Below are 18,059 nucleotides of genomic sequence, written 5' to 3'. Positions count from 1 at the left end.
GGCATTTCGGCATTTCAGAAACCAGCCAGTAAATCGACACTTTTTGTCTGCCTTGACGGCGGCACGCTAGAGATCCAGCTCCAACGGTGAGTAGTTCAAAAACCTTCTTTTTAGTAAACTCTGTGTACACAAACAACGTTCTCAATGCTCGTGTTCATGAGTAGAGACCCTGGTGATACTACGAGCAAAGTTTCATGTTGTGTCGAGCCTTCTTAGTGTTCTAAAAATAGAGATTTTGATGCTAGCCTCAGAGTGCCCCTGCACTCCATTGAAAATTAGCTTGCCAGAAAACGGAACTACGGTGAATCTTAAAAGTGCCTCTTTCATCGTAATTATGCATTTACACGAAGGTCTGACTCATATTCAATCACAAAAAAAGCCTCGGTTGCTTTTTGGTGAGAGTTTCACTTTAACTAGTTAGATTGCACCCCAAACAAAAGTAAATCATTCCCACCCTATATAAAAAGCAGGACTCGCCCTGCTAATAGGACAGACTTCCATATTTCATCCGCCCATGTGTGCAGTGTATAACAGCTCTGGCTGTGGCCCCATTGTTTCATCATTTTAATGAACTGAAGCCACTCCTTCAGAAAAAAAAGCAGAAAGCATAATAGAGTTTTGTATGAGGCTCAAATGATACAAGCTGAATAACTGCTGAGCTCATGAACACTCGCAATGTATATATTCTTGCATCTTAGTGTTTGTGTGTATGTGATGGTGATGATGATGGAGTAGTGAGAAGCAGAGCCCAGAGCCTTCCTAAGAAAGAAACCACACCCTGAAGCAACACATTACAACACACAGTCATCAGCAGCTGGAACGAGGCAGCAGCAGCAGCAGCAGCAGCAGCAGCAGCAGCAGCAGCAGCAGCAGCAGCAGCAGCAGCATAGATCATCCTGCAGAGCACGCGGCCCTGAAACTGTCACTCATTAGCTCACAGACAATTCCCTTCCTACTCTCATTTCTAACTTCTTATCATAACTTCATTTCACCTCTTTCATGGAAATACTGCAATGCGATTCTGACTCTGATGTGGATTAACTTCAAAATCCATAAACTACCAGCACTGACAATACTTAGAAGGACTGATCTACTGTCCAAGATTCGCTGCTTCCTAATTGAGTAGTTCACACTTATTTTCATAATCCATTTACCGTGTACATTTATGAGAATGTTGACTTTTGAGTCTCATTCCCAACGCACCACATACTGGTGCTTCGGGATTATAGGTCTGATTGCTGCAATTCCAAGCATCCGTTTTTTTCGAGTTGGGGATGAGACTGAAAAATCAACATTCTTACAAATAGGACCTTTCAACACTTAAGGAGGTCATATTATGCTTTTTCGGTTTTTGCCTTCCATTTATTGTGTTATGTAGCATTTTTGTATTTTTTTTATAAAATATATATCATCCATTCAGTCAGCAGACCTTGCTCTGCATGACCTGCCCTACTCTGATTGGCTATTTCCTGCCTGTTAAGAAATGTGTTATTTTGATTGATATTGTAGTCACGATTATTAAAGATAATTATTCATTGATTTGAGAACAAGCATTTATTGAACTTTGAATTCTGGTATTTCTTTTAACACTTTAAGTTTGAACTGAAAAACAAAAAAAAATGCAAATAAATAAGAGAAAAATACATCAATAAAATAAATTAAATAATATGTAAAAATAGAAAATAAACACTATCCAGGTGCGGCTCCACCATAGGTCTGCTGTGGTGACAAAATATAATGCTGTTGAAGTGATGGTAACACATAGTGTGTCCTTAATTGAGGACTGTGTGGCGGTGGCAGGAGTCTAGGAGCTTTTCATTTTTGAGTTTTTTTGTTCCTTCACTACTTGGTCATGTATTACTCTCTGTGTGTGGACTTTAAATGGTTAAATAAATTGGTCGTGTTCCCTTGAGGTGCAGACACGGTCGCCTGACATATCTTGCACAATATGTTCATCTGTTCCGAGTCAGACTCCTCGAAACCGAAGTGTTTCCACACCACAGAATTTGCTTTACCTTTCTTCATGACCAAAGGCTGCATTTCTGCCATCTTCTACCGTCTTTGTCTATACGTTTTTTCAAAACATGCACTGGCATGGCACTGGCACAATTTTCAGGTGGGGGCGGAGCGGAGCGGAGTGCACAGGTGGAGATGGAAGGGTTCGCTGCATTTACCACACAAGACACGACGTGTGGCAGAATGATCGTTTTACTACGATTATCTTGTTTTCATAATCGAGGGAAGCCAAAATCGAAATCGAAATTGGAATTCAATTAATTGCCCAGCCCTACTTTGAGTGCAAGGATCCTGCGTCAATTCTCTGCATCCTCCTCTGTGTGAAAGTTTCAAAATGCCGCGAGGGGGGAAATTTTGCTGCAGCTCTGATGCGACTCCGGAGGTAGAATCAGAGGTGCAGCAGAGGCGAACCAGCATCTGTGTGAATGTATAAGCCGGCAGTGTGGAGCAGGGGCATGTCGATCTGATGGTGTTCACAGTCTGATCACTACACAGGTCCTTCACTCAACAAAATAAAGAGAAATGTCCCACAAAGCAACTTTACAGAACCAAACAACAGTAACGTTATAACTGGTCGTGTCTTTGGCAACTTATATGAAGGGAAAATACTGCAGTCATACATGGAGAAGCGCCTGTCCTCCTTTCTGTCCTCCTGTCTGTCTTCCTGTCTGTCCTACCGACTCTTCGTCACATTCATGCTTGAATAACAGCGTCTGTTTCCGGCATAAAACTTTAACCGAGACTTCAGTGAACTTTCTCCCAGAGAACTGCCTCCCTCCCTATGAGTGACAGAATCAGACAGCGTCCTGTTTACTCATGGCGATTATGTAATTATGTAATCAAGAGCGAGAAACGTAGCTTTGTCACTTTCCAGGATGCATGGTGGGTCAGGATGTCAATCACAATGCATCATAAAAGCATCCATATGATTATAAGCTGTCACAGAAACACATTGAAAAAAACTCACAGACGTCAACATCATGACGTGCACCATCACAGCTCTTTTGGAGCCGCAGTGCCGGAGTGCTGTGTGAACTGACACACTTGTGCGTCTTTACACTGGAGCTGCTTGGTTCTGTGTGAACAAACAAAGGCGGAGCACTAGCGAACCTCTGCTGCGAAGATAATGCTGAGTCTCCGTGTGAAAAGGGATGTTGAAGCAATGCAACATATGAGACAAAAATTGTTTTTGAGTATTAAAGTATGTCAACCTCTAAACCTGAAATTAGCTTAATATGACCTCTTCAAGAAATGTCAAGCAGAAATGTCAAACATTTGCTGGTTCCTGCTCCTTAAATGCTGCTTTTCTGTTACATTTATGACAGTAAATGAAGAGTGTTTGGTTTTTGGATAGTTGGAAGGTGTCTGAGGACGTTAGTTTTGGCTAGTTGAAACTTTGATGAGCATTTTTCCCAATTTTTCAACATTTTGTGGACTAAATGATTAATTGTGAAACAATATTTCAACAATAAACAAAATCCTTAGTTGCAGCCCTCATACGTTAAGAAGAGAGTGCGACTCAGACCTGCTTTTTCAGACGAGTAAAGACTTTTGAACTGATTTATAATACTGCAGTGAGGGGTGTGCCCTCATGCATGGGCGCCTTACTGAATGGCTGCCACTCTCTCTCCCTCGCTCTCTTACACGCACACACACACACGCATGCACACACACACACACACACGCACGCACACACACACACACACACTGACACACACACACACACACAAAGCAAGAGACCACAATCATTTGACAATCAATAGTTTTCCATTTGCATTACATCCCAACAACTGTCAGTCTGCTTAGTCCTCAGTTAGTGCATCCGCCAGTGAAATACGTAACGAGCTTACAACAAGACTTGACTCATTCCCGGTTGGTGGAAAAATAGATGTTGAAAAGCCAACCAAACCAAAACCAATGTGGCAAAACTGTCAAAGAATCTCAACAACACATGACTGAAATCTAAACTGTCGAGCTCTGTCAAAGACACCTCATCTGAGACAGGAGTTTTTTCATTAACACTTGTTTATCACATTTCAACACACAAATCTAATTGCAGACCCAGCATTTATTCTGGCTTTTTCCTGGAAACTATGACACCATACTGGCCAACACTCATTTCATTCGACCGCACACAGCAATATGTTACACCGAAGAGAAAATATAACAAGTGACAGCAGACTGTTTCCCAATGCGACCACACAAAACACTGTTGATTGTTTTAAAATGTATGCACGGTTCTGTAATTTTCTTCTAAAAATGATTTTGCAGCATTTCTACATTATTTTTCCTTTTTACTCAAGAACAAAAGGGACACCACATTCGCAAAATGTATTTTTCCTAAAGTGGGAATATTGTGGGTATTTTCCATTTCCAATAAATGCCACTGTACATTTTTACAACTTCACAATATGGTTATTTTCTTCCTTATGAAGCTGAACTCAAACTCTTCTTTCTGTGTAACAGTGACAGAGTTAAACCATCTGTGCTATTATGTGGTTATGAAAGTAAACCTAACCATTTGTTACTACATTAACGAGACAGCAGCATCCACATAATAAAAGGATACCGCAGTCATAATGCTGTTTGGATTGTTGTTGCAGCCCTCGCTTTGGCAAAAACGGTTTAATAGCACTCAGTGGCTGTATGTGGAGTCCAAGATGGGGCTGGATGTCCACCACTGTTTTGAGATGGTGGATCTGATAAGTGTCATCATAGTGTGCATATATGTGATGTGAAACTTAGTACTGACCAAGGAATGCTTTATCCAGCTATTACGATACATGATCACCTCTTAAATGTGGTGAAATTCAACTCTCTAAAAATGTTGCCTACTTTCGTTCGCGCATTTGGTGGCAGATGTAAAATCTGACCTAGACACAGATGACTTGCTCCGGCTTTCTCTGCTTTACATCATGATGGCTATTGATTTCAGTTGATTCTCTGAATCCTTGTTGGACACCTATTTGGGCCAGATCATTTCATAGACTATTAAAAACACAGATTCACCCCCAATTTCCCCTGGATACGTGTCCGCTGCGTTGCAGCTCCGATCCGGATTTGTTCCGCCATCCGCCGTCCAGCAATCCCCACCGGTTGCGGTTTGAGTCCGCCACGGCGCAATACGGTAGACAGCTGGCTCAGGAAGCAGAGGAGTTCCCGCGATAATCACATAATCACTCACGACCGCAGTTATAGGTCTGTGTTATTAAAAACAATAACACTAAGTGTTCCCGACCGAAAGATCAGCGGAAGAGCTTGTGTTTGTCTCGTTTTTGAGATTTGTGTGCTGGTGTCACGGACTGTTTTATTTTGAAAGGTAACCGGATGCTGTTTGTTATTTTAGCACTTGACTTCCTGTCTGCTCGGAGCTAAATTCAGCTGAACTGCTGCGTCGTGCTCCGGCATCCGCCAGATATAGAAGTCCTGCGTATCTGTGCCGGATACGCAGTGCAGCGGACCTGGTGGGGACTGACACATTGACTAAAGTGAAACGTATCAGCTCCGCTGGCGTGGCGGAGACGCAATGCAGCGGAGACGTATCCAGTGGAAATTGGCTGTAAGTGTCCAGGATGTCACCCATAGGTTTCTGAAGAGTCTTTTTGAAGCTTAGTGTTAGTGACTACTGCCATTACTGCCTTAGCGGCTCCTGACTCTGCTTACCCGCCAGCTAATCCACAAACTGGCAATTCCTTAAAGCCTTAATGTAATCTAAATAAGTGAGTTGTCGTGAAAGTGGAAGTAAGTAAAGAACCAAAACAGTTTTTTGTGCCAGGCTGTACACCCCTTTATATATGTGGTTGGGCATTAGTAGGGATTGATTCACTTTTGAAGATCAAAAAGATCAAGTGGCCATTTGAGAAACTGCAGGTTTGGGCACTTCCATGTTGGCTTGATTTTTCAGGAGGTTGTAGCTTGGTGTATATTTTCTACTTTGTTTTAAAACGCAAGTATTTCCTCCAGTAAAATCAGGACAGGGGATTTAGTCCAACTGATCAAGACACATCATTAATTCACTGACCCGTAGATCACAAAGCATTTCTGTTGTTGGAATTTGGCGTAATTTAGACGATAAAGCAAATTGCTCTTTCCTCACTTATCTGTGCATGAGGATTTTTTAAAGGAACCTCAATATGTTCAGAGATTTAATAATTAAGTTTTGGACTGGAGGAGCAACTTTCAAACTTAAACCCATTGACCAAACATGTGATTTGTGAAAGTGATTTTCTGTTTCCCAGGATAAGCAGTTACAGCACTGAGAGCAGCCAGGTGGGAGAGGAAGGGGTACAATCAGACTGGGGAGTCTGTGTCAATCTCTTAATAAAGAGATTCATTTAAGTAGGTAGAAGTCTGTAATGTGTTTCATTCAAATTGTTTTTTTTGTTAATGTCAAGTCAGAAAGCTATCATTTTAAAAAGTACGTCAGAAACTGCTCGAATCAACCCTGTTTTTGTCATCTGATCTTATTTCCCTGAAGAGTGGACTGAGACATGGGAAGTGATAAAATATAAAACATAATTAGGCCACAAATAATCATACAAGCATACAATGCAGATCTTATACCAGTGCAGAATTTGATCTTGGTCTAGAATATCAAGATGAGACATCATAATATAAATTGATCTTGATTTGCTCTGACCTTCCAGGGTCACTGACCATGTCCTCATTTGTCAATCATGTCTCCAGTGCAGCAACCGTTTTTTTGGTCTCACTAGATGAGCTGTATATTGGGAAAAATAAACTGCATAGTTCAGACAGAGAAAGGAGCACAAATCTGACCACTGAAATGTTAGTGCAGCCCGTGTTTATTTACCAAGCTCTTACAAGCCTATAAAAACAAAAGAAACTACACAGAACAACTGAGGCACCAAAATCTCCACAGCTGTAGGGCTCAGTTCATCTATATATTAATCTCCATACGACCTACATAAGCAAAAAAAACCATCAGCGAGAAGATTGGCTTTTTAAAAGTTATTCTTTGTGCCTGCCACCAGGTTAATTCAGATTAAATTATTTACGGCACGGAACTTAAAGATGTTTAAGTTTTCCCAGACACAGATTGACAGTGGTTTGCACATTAGCCAATAGGAATGAGGCAGGAGGGGATTTTCTTTACAGAAAGCCTGGACAGCCATGGCAGCCTATGACAAAAAACACAGATTGAAAGAAGCTGATTAAGAGCAGTGGACCCCACCAGTCGGACCGAACGCCACTGCAAGCGATGCTAATTCCCGAGGAAGAGGGAGAAGACAGTCGGATGACAACTAAGCTAACCCATCTTGGATCTGTAGTAGAACTACAAATGCTTCTTTCTTTTATTCAGTTTGAAAGCAAATTCGCTCATCGACAGATCTTCACGACACAAGCAGCGGTGCATAGTGATTTTGTCCACAGGGTGGCGGCAGCATCAACGCAAAATAAAAGTTCCTTGTAGCTCCAATAAAAGAGGTAAAATCAAACATCACAAAATGTTTCAGGTGATCTAAACATGGAAATGCAACACTTTTGTCAGAGCTCTGTATTGTTTTATGGATAACCTTTTTGTTTAATCTTTATTTATTCAGCGAGGGTTCACTAAGAGCAATGATCTGTTTTCCAGGAACTTCCTGATCTCATTCACAAAGTTACACATCCACACCTGGAAGCGGCCCAGTGCTACCACAGTGTGATCTACTGCCACTGCCACCATTGCCCATAAATACTAATCTGACATATGTCTGTTTATTTGGAGGGAAACAATTTAGACAAAGAACTGTTTCTGGAGATTTTTATGGTTCTACCAATCACAAATGTTTCTTGTGTATCTGCTTGTGTGTGTGTGCGTGACCACAGTATGACTCTTATTACTCTGGCTGTGGGTGAACACTAGAGGATTTAGTGTTTTACTAGAGTAAGTCACAGAGTGGAGGATTTCCTTCAGCTGTCCACAAACTGGGACAGTTGTAGAAGGATTAACACAAACAGCACGCAAACAACACAACTCGGGTAAAACAAAAATGCTTATAAAAGGTCTGTCCCAATGATTTAATTCAACTTAATTTACTGTGTTTGACCTGCTGTGTGCTGGTTTACAGTTCCATAATTTGAAGTCATTGGAAAAAGAAATGAAGTCCTTTTTACCTTCTTCATCTGCAGCTTCACTCTAGTGTTGACAGGCTCATCTGTTCAATTTATGGCAAAGTTCAGGCGGAAACAATATCTTGTCTTTCAACTCCTAAATAAAAAAGCGCCGAAAATAAACCACTTCTCGCTGCACAGGAAACTGTCATTTTCTCTTACAAAAGCCAGCAGTAATCAAAAATAGACGGCAGGATGTTGTTCTTGTACTACTACGCTGATATACGCTGACAACTCTTTTCCATTTCCACCGGACTGGAGGGAGAAGCGCTCATAAACTGGGATGCGGATTGCTAATAGCGACTCATTTGTGCTTAATAAGTGGGAATGGTCGTGGAAAACTCTCCAGCTACAAAACAGGCCAAAGGGGGCCGATGAGAGGACATGAGTGGAAGCCATGTTAGGGTGGAGGGAGAAGTGGGGAGGCAGGCGGGAAACCAGTGGAAGAGGGAAGTCATCCTGAATGTGCACCAGGGCCTCTGCTTCAGCACTGTTGCCTAGCGCGTGCAAATATTTACTCTTTACCCAAAACTGCACAGGATTTTTTTCACATTCTGGAAAAGCAAAAACAATGAGACGTATCAATCCAAATTAACTGTGGCGGGCCCTGCCAGCCCTGGTCAAACAGAAACTGTGCCTGTCTGGAATGTTGATCGTGTGATAGGCGGGAGTGTTGGTAGTAACCCGATATGGATCTGATTAAATCAGACAGGTTCAATTACAAACTCTCTCAGTCAAGATCTGAGAAGTGTCAGTTTGTGCGTGATGGAATCTAAGTGTGTCAAATCACATCCCAAACGACAGACCAAAACAGGGGTTGTGTTTTCCTGCCATCTGGGTGGCAACGGGGTGTTTTGTTTGCATTCAAGCCCACTTGCGCCCACTGTTTTGTGGCGCGACAACAGGGGGGAGCGGGTTGCATTTCCAGGGCAGAGCCACCGTCTGCTGGCCCTGCTTCATGCCCACAGATGCCCGTTCCAGCTGGAGGGGATTACTGATGACATGTACCCGCCTGGAACAACACTGAGGCTGCTTTGAGTAGGTATGAGGGAGAAGGAAGAACCACGCCTAGAAATCTGACAGAGCCACTCTGGCAGTGAGTAGATGTAAGGAAACAGCTGGAATAGAACAGACAGGCATGGAAATACAGACAGCCTGAGAGCGGAGGACGCTTATGTACCTTATTAGTAGTTTACACTGAATACTACCTTTATACTTTCAGCTGGCTGTTGAAAACTGTGACTTTACTTGGTAAATTAAAGCAGCTACAAGCCAATTTTATTCTTTTTTTATTTTTGGCCTTTATTGATAGATTAGCAGAAGATGTAACAGGAAATGATGAGGATGAACTTGTGGAACAAAGTGGTATGACAGCCATCGCCTCCTGTAAAAAACTTGATCTGGATAGAGCATGCATTACTTTTGGAAGCGATAGCAATTTTAGAACTATTTTCTTTTTTAAACACAACTGTTTGCAGGAGGTATGATGATGAGGTAATGTATCTTTAAGATTACTTTAGATACTTCTGAAAAGTAGCTCAAGCCATGTTTGCTGGCCCCAGTAGCTGATACAGGTATTATTTCCGAAAGGTCGGACAGATTATGCGACGAAATATAATTTGTGTTATACAAGTAGATTTTGATCATACAGGACACATTATACTGTTCAAAATAACTTCAATCAGCTGGAAATATGTTGTGAGCAAATACTGATCAAAGTGGCAAAACAGAGTGGAAACTGCGCTTTACATCAGCCCGAAATCCAATGAATAAGTGCCAAGTGAACTGATGATGTGAAACCATTTTAAATGTGCTCTTGGTCGAGGACATCAATGAGATACTTTATGCCGTGGATGCAGCTAAATGGCAGTCCAGCTAACATCTCGGTCATATGTTGGGTGGAGCTTGTCTTTCAGGACAACAAAAATCTTCCATCTGAAAAATGTAACTTGAGTGCCCAGATTACATGTATCTTGAGGGCATCAAATTGCACAAAATCACTCATGTTATGCATTTTTCCTTGAGTGTGACTTCTTGCCTCAGTATCAGACTACCAAGAGAGGAGACGGATCTTATCCTTGTGGGTCTTACTTAATGATTTTGTCTGTGGATGTGGGTGTTTTGACATAAATGTGATGCCTTCTGCAACTTTAACAGCACAAAGTTCTAAACAGCCCAGTCACCAGGATAAAATAGTGGCAGTTAATATTTTCTTCAAACCACTGATATGGTCACTTTAACGTTATAGGCCCACGTACAAAAATGAAATTTCTACAAAACACGTCATATCATATTTATATAGCATGTACGCGACACAACTGTCATATCTGGAGGGGGAGGGGATGGTCGTGGAGTTGTCGGCAAGAAGGTGTGATACCAGTGAATCTTTTTGCAAGCATCTGTAAGCATGACGCAACTGGATATTTTTGATGAGAATTCGGGACATCTGCGGCCATGTTTCTGGGAACAAAACTGGAATTTTCTGATGAGGAGTCAGGAAATTTCCAGCCATGTTTCTGGCAACAAAACCAGGTGTTTCTGATGAGACCCCAGTACATCTTCAGATGTGTTTGTGGGGATCGTATTTTAAGCCAAGACACCATCTTTTCCTAATCCTAACCAAGTGTTTGTTGTGCTTACACCTAACCAGACCATAGGGACAGCAACTGCACAACATGAAATAGAAAAACATTGAGAAATGTAAAGTTTTGACATTTCTGGGGCTTGCAGAAATGTACGTTTGCCAGCATTTCTTCTGGTGGGTTAGGGTTAAGGATTGGGTTGAAAGAAAGTTCAATATAAAAAAGGAAAACACCCCCTCTCTCCGTTGGGGCAAATTTCCATCCAATTAATAACAGTGAAAAACACTCCATGGAAAAATCTAGCCCACTTTAGCATGTTACAGAGACATGTCCTACTTTAAGGGTAATGACATTAATGAACCTCTAGAGGCCAAAACCACCCAGCCTTCCCCCACATCACCCCTGTGGTGTAATATCACCTAAAGAGACGAGACAAAGGCTGAGTCTCGTACAGCCGAGCAACACACCCTGACTGCAGCCTGGCTGCAACAATGAAAACTGGAAGGCAGGCATTTCAGACTCACACACACTCACACTCACACATACACAAGCAGAGGGAGTGGGAGAGGTTCCTCTGCAGTTTATAACACACACCAGCCACCAGCTTGAGAGATGCTGTCTGAATCTTTCCCCTTCTCCTGATGCAGGACTACAGTAGGAGCGACCGTTACAAGGCCGGCATATCACAGCTCATCACAAATGGGCGTGTGTCCCCACCTATCCTCCTCCTCCCCCTCCCCCCCCACCCCCTCCTCCTCCTCTTCCTCCTCCACTCTCCTCTGCACCATGTCTGGAGTCTGCAGGGGACACATTTCATTCTGTACATCGAAATAAAACGGAGAAAAATACGGAGCCGATGTACAAGAACTGCACGTTATTTCACGAGGCTGACTTTGGATTGATTGGTGGGCAGATAAAAGCAACACGAAAATATAGACTCATTCGGTTACAGCATCATTTAAGATACTTTAAGGCATGGCACTTAGAAAAATGTGCACTAAATGGCAAGAAAGTCTGATTAATGAGTGTAGTAATATCACTGTTGAATAGCAGTGATCGATTAGGCCTGAAGCAGTCTCCATCAGAGAGAAAGGGCTGAACTCGCGCTCCAAAATGGCTAAAACGGGATTTTAATCTCACCGAAATGGATTTTTCTTTCTTTGTTTCTTATTTTAGCAAAGTGCAAGTGACCTCCAGGAGAAATGAAGAGCCTATGCATTACGCTAATGCCTCATTCTAATGATATGCGACCAAATGAGATTTAAAAAATATACATATATGGTAAAGTGCAATCAGGTGAGTGTAAACTCTTGGTCTCTGCGCCGCAGGAGCGTTACAGTGATTTTCTTTCTTTTTATCTATTTATTCATTATTTTTTTGTGGGCGAGCCGGCTCGCGGCAGCATGGATCCCTCAACAAAGAAGATGCAGGACACCTTTAAGAAAACGCCTCGTCTCCCTGCCTGCTGTCACTGTGGCAGCCAGTCATGCCATTTCACAGTGCGTATTTTCCCAGCACTCAAATGTGTCAATACGAGAGGAAACAATGCAGCTGTATATATATATATATATATATATATATATATGTACACACATATTAATATATCCATGTTTATGAGCCATCACCGCGGATACAGAGATCCGCAGCAGCGGTCATCAAAGTTCCCAAATCCAGAGAAGAACTGCTCCTTTTACTCACTGTGATCTTTGGGATGTTCTTTTTTCCTTGATAAGACATGTTTCGTCCGGTTCCACCTTCAAATTCAGTCTCGGAGAAGCTGTTCCCTCTGTACGGATGCTGCAGCGGGCCTCGCCTGGATGGGAGCTTCGGGAATGGTCGCCCCTCTGTCAGCGCGATGTAAAGTGCCTCGCTGAGCGCTATAGGAGCGTCTGAGCCTCCGCCGCCCGGCCCCTCCCTCAGTGGGCTCAATGGGGAGAGGCTGCAGTGGCGCAATCTTTCCACCGGAGGGCGCAGTGGAGGCGGCAGCCAGCTGTCAGCATTACTGAGCTGTCGCACATTTTTCTTACAAGTCAGTGATGAAATATCTGAAATGTTTTTATTGCCTCAGTAGCAAATAATTTGGTTTATAATCAGCCACTCTGTTCTGTGTCTGTGTGCCACTGCCACTGGGGAGAACTGATGAGAGTAGAAGGCCAGTATTGATTGATTGATTGAATAGAGAGAGTGTGTAGCACCATTAACCAAAAGGAATGAGCAAAACATACAACCTTCTTTTCACTAGGACGTCACACTGAGATAATTATCTCTTTTATAAGTAAGACCAAGCCAATATAGAGTCAAAATGACAAGACATCAACATCAAATCAGATCACAATAGCAGCAGTAAATATGAGAATACATTTTATAATACAGTGTATGAACAAATAAATAATACTTAGGCATTTGTGAAGCAACTGCAGCTGCATTTAAATTGATTTAAAGACACAACAGAATGTCTCCAATACGTGCCAGTTAGTTAAACGACCGTCATCGTACAGAAATCATTCGGCGATATGGTTTAACAAAGGGCTACATGATCATTTTGGCCAAATAGATACACAATAACGATACAATCGCATTAACTTAAGAAAAAAAAATCAGCTTTAATCGTGTGTTTTGTCTCCTATGTGGATAAATTGCTCTCAGGGAGGTGAAAAGAGGCTCGACGGCCACAACTATCAAACGTAACAGTGACACTCTGCTTTACATCCCTACACCTTTTCAATTGGCTAATTTTGTCCCCATTATTTTTTTAAAGTGTTTCTTAAATTTTTTTTTTAAATGTTCGGAAAGCTAAAACAAAGAGTTGTGGATGTCATGCATACGGATGATGCTATTGGCTGGTCAATGTTATTGCGCATTTAATGCTAAATGAGTTCATCTTGTACACGATGCAGTAGTTGAGGATTTAACCTTCTCATTTGCAGCTATGCAGTGTTTTTCCTGCTGTAATTATATACTGTGACTTCATACACATCCCCCATTAAATCTGCTCAAACTATGTTAAAGATCACATCTAAGCCCTGATGCCACTTATAAACGCCCCTGGTTTCTAATAATAATCTATCTTACAATCAAAAGATCTTCTGCGCTGGATTCTTCACATGATATTATCATAAGTGTATCATTAACAATGTATCATCTTTGACTATTATGGTTATGGTAGACACTGGTATATAATGACACCACAAACACACACTGAATTAAATGACTTTTATAATATAATAAAAAAAATAGTATTAAAAAAAATTAATTTGCAAAATAATTTAACTGGACTGTTGAGACAAGCAAGGTTAGTTAAATTTAAACATGTTCCGATGTCTTACTTCATGACGACGAAGCAAATCTGTTCAGTTAAAATATAAATATATGAGATTTAATTGGGAGAGTACATCGTTACTAGTTATTACTGAAAGACTTCTGTGTTTTGTCTTTCTGGAAACAGAGGAGGTGCAAAATGGTGTAGCAGCTGTCACAGAGTCGCCCACCACACTGCACACCCACATGCCTACTCTCCACGACACACACACACACACACACACCCACACACACACACACACACACACACACACCCACCCACCCACACACACACACACACACACACACACCCTACCTCTGCATGTCCCCACCCAGCCATGTGTCTCTTTTGTTTGGACCTAAAGTGGACCCCCCCTCAACACTAATGCACCATCAAGAGGAGGCACATGACACTGAGGGTGTGCCTGAACATTTACATGTGTCTGTTAATATTAATATAAACACACTACGACCATCAGCTTTTACAACATACACTCATTTGTCTTTGTTTTAAAGTAAGACAGAGATTTATTGGTACTAGTCGCTCTTTTTATGTCAAGTTTTGGTATATTTATATGCAAAATGCAAAGTGTGGACAAATCTGATTAATATCCATGCTACATATCTCATCTTTTTAGGCCTAAACAAGTTGTTTATTGCAAAATTTGTAATGATTTGTTTGTCAAAAAGGGAATTCTGATAAAGATTAGCATGGTAGGGCAATTATCAGACTTTTGTCGCTCAAAGAGGCTTCTAAAATCTGTCACACACAAAATAAAATTCCCCCACCTTTCTTTTAGAATGCATGAGTGATCAAACAGGGAATAATTTCATATTTTTCATGAATGTATTTTAATTTTTGGCACATCAGATACCTGTTTGTGTTGATGCTTTATATATGTGTGCATACATGTGAGTTCACAATGCTTAGCTCACCTAGTGTTAATGTTTTCAAGTGCACATAAAGACCAAATATATTTTCTTATAAATATCTAAATGTAGTATCTCACCCTCAACCTTTCTCTGCAATCTAAAACTGTTTATATTTGGAGGACATACGCTTTTAAAAAAAAAACAATTTCATACCAATCACCAGCCACTGATTGTTTCCCTGCTGCCTCTGGCTACAAGAGGACGCAGCGCCTGCCTGCTGACATGTCCTTTCATGGCAGTCAGTCAGTAAAGCGTTACCTCAGCATTCCCAGGCTGTGGAGGAAGCATCAACAAACACACTGGAAGATTGCAGGCTTGCTGCCTCTGCAGAGCACATTAACCAGCTGACAGTAACAGACAGACCGGACTCAGACAGATCAACGGTGCAGAAAAGACTGTCAGGACATCACCGCTGCACCAGCAGACTGAGCTCCTTGGTGACCCTTAATGGAAAAGATCACTTTAATACACATTACTATGATTATTTAATCACTTGCTAATATGTGATCACTTTATATCTTAGGAAGGCAAAAGATCTACTTTGACATTGGCAAGTGCAGAAAAGTTTTGAATTTCATTCTCAGCAGATTTTTTCTGGGTGAAACAGTGAACACAAGACGCCCACAGGCACAAGAATGACGTGGGCAGTCGGGTAAATCTGCCAGGAATTAAAGTGTTCAGTGATGCTTTGCAAAATTAAATAAAGATGGTCGTCATCGAAGCAATAGAGGCTGAGATATCCTCAGTCACTTGTATGAGTCCAACTGCCAATAACTGGATCCTTCATTTCCCATAATGCAACAGTGTCTTTTCATTGATCCGCCCAGGTATTTCAAAAATCACATCCCGGTGTGTTACGCAGACTTTCTGTTATATATCGGAAGTGTCCGATCCCAATTTGAGATAAGCTTTTTGATATTTGGAAAACAAGATAACTTAACTGCCACATGTTTAATTAAGAATAAAACAATAAATGGATTAGCTTAAACATCACTCTGTCATTTGCTCCTCCCAGTCTGACCAACACCCTGCAGGAAAACAAAGAAGGGGAGGTTCGTCCCTGAACAGCTCCCATCTGGCAGACCACTCCCCGTTCTCTACTCCATTACAGCAGCTGATTGCACTCATTAGCTCCCCCGATGGAAGGAAACCAAAAAAATCTATAATTATGATTGCATTTGTTTACATTTGCCACAACATCAACGCAAGCTTATTGCATATGGATGTGATTTGACCACATAAGAACGCTAACTTCAGTATTGTAAAGTGAAAAACAGCATTTGCCTCGTGTCAGTAGTGGTATGAAAACATTCATGTTCACCCTGACTGTCAGAAGAGTAAGCGAGTAAGTAATGTCCCGACGCTGGTGTCAGTCTGATGTCTTCAAACTGTTTCCAACACAGACAGACTCTCTGCCTGCTGAGTTGTGCTGAATCATCTGCTCCCTCAGGAGCTGCAACACTGCAGTTCACTTTGAGGCCACAGGGGGGAAACTGGCTGCCTGCCACACAGAAGATGACTACTGAACATATATTGCTTAGAGGAAAGACAACTTTTTATTACCTTATCTAGGCTATTAAAGGTTGCTTTTAGGATTCAGAAGAGAAAGTAAAACATTAGGATCAGGATGTGAGGATTCAACATGGTTACAGTTAGTGTGTGTGCACCGGCCCAGACTCCAACTGTCAGACTGTGAATCAATAAGAGCACAGGAATCACTGAGGCGTACATTCTAAGGACAAACAGTTCAAACCACACAGCAAACTTTTTTTGCTATTCAGAAATAAACGGAGCTGTGTGGCTCCCGTCATCCCCCAAACAGGCCTGGACCTCTGCCGCCTCTTCTTCGCAAGCTGAATTAATGTCAGGAGGCGACAGATAAGAGATCTTCCACCAGAGCGGAAACAGCAGCAGTATTCAAGTCTCAGAAACAATAAGGGAGATTTCAATCAAATGGCCTAAAAAGTGTTTGGACTCTTGACAGTCAGAAAATGATTACGCAGACTTTTCTAATGAATGTGTCTTTTTTTGGTCCGTTTTCTTGAACATCATAGATTCTGCTGCCAAAATCATAAAAGCTCACAATCACCAGTGCTGAAGAGGTGCTTCTCAAGAGACACGTGAGAGGAAGTGTAGTGTTGCTCCAAAGGCATTAACTGAACAAGATGTTGAACTACTGAAGGCAAAATTATGTGACTAACATACCTTCAAATGATAGCTTAATTCTAATCATACCGTATTTTAACCACTCCGTTTCAGTGACTTGTAATAAAGTGAACAGCATCTCTATCTCAGCCACTCCACCCGTCTTAGCAAAATCACACAAAATACTACATGATGTTGCTTTAACATATTATCTTACTCTTAAAAAAAACCTTTCAATATACGGTAAAACAATGCATTGTCATTGGTTTCCTCTAAAGCAACACACTCTAAACATAACCATGAACAAAACTGCTGATTGGGACCAGAGCTGACGCCAGGCTGATGATACATTTATGTATCTGAGCAGGCAATTCCATTTTATTACTCTATTTGACTGTAATCTATGACATAGTGTATTACATCAGATCATTCCACAGCGTTTAACTCTTTCCTGCTCCAAATAAAAATCAATTTGCTCCATTCATGCTTCGTGTGTGTGTGTGTGAGAGTATTTGGCCAGCCCTGCAATGACTAACGAGTAATCAACCTCACTTTGTCTAATGGTGTCTTTTCCTCTCTGAGCCATAATTGCAAGTGTGTGTATGTGTCTGAGTGTGTGTGTGTGTGTGTGTGTGTCTGAGTGTGTGTGTGTGTGTGTGTGTGTGTGTGTGTGTGAGAGAGAGAGAGAGAGTTAGTGAGAGTCATGAATCATCGTTTTGGTGCCCAGAGAGTGATCTCAGTCAAGTGAAAAAACAACTTCTTTATTTGAAACAAGTGTTTTTTTAGGCTAGATGTAGTAAATATTTAGTGCTCCTGCTTGGTAACACATACAGATGGTATCACCGTCTACTTCTCCCTCTTTTTCTTCCATACACCTTGGTTGCCCCTCACAACTCAAAAACAGCTGAAATGATCAGAAGTGTAATGACTTTTAGAAGCTTTGACACACAAATTTGGACTTTTCCTGAA

At 41.5% G+C, this 18,059-nt stretch overlaps 1 protein-coding gene across 2 annotated transcripts in view; it reads right to left on the bottom strand.

Moving 5' to 3' along the window:
* The window catches only part of dpysl3 (dihydropyrimidinase like 3), a 43,745-nt gene extending 31,102 nt beyond the window's left edge, over positions 1 to 12,643 (bottom strand). Inside the window, exon 1 of one of the 2 annotated variants that reach the window (XM_030437298.1) lies at positions 12,414 to 12,643. In XM_030437298.1, coding sequence (XP_030293158.1) covers positions 12,414 to 12,452 — 39 coding nt within the window. In that variant the 5' untranslated portion in view covers positions 12,453 to 12,643. The remainder of the gene's footprint in view (positions 1 to 12,413) is intronic. The other variant, XM_030437299.1, reaches the window with a different exon arrangement.
* Between the last annotated feature and the right edge of the window lie 5,416 nt (positions 12,644 to 18,059).

This window comes from Sparus aurata, chromosome 13 (genome assembly GCF_900880675.1).
Source record: "Sparus aurata chromosome 13, fSpaAur1.1, whole genome shotgun sequence".
In the NCBI taxonomy this organism is placed as follows: domain Eukaryota; kingdom Metazoa; phylum Chordata; class Actinopteri; order Spariformes; family Sparidae; genus Sparus; species Sparus aurata.
Note: the sequence above shows the minus strand (reverse complement) of the source record. Positions and strands in the feature narration are given on the sequence as shown.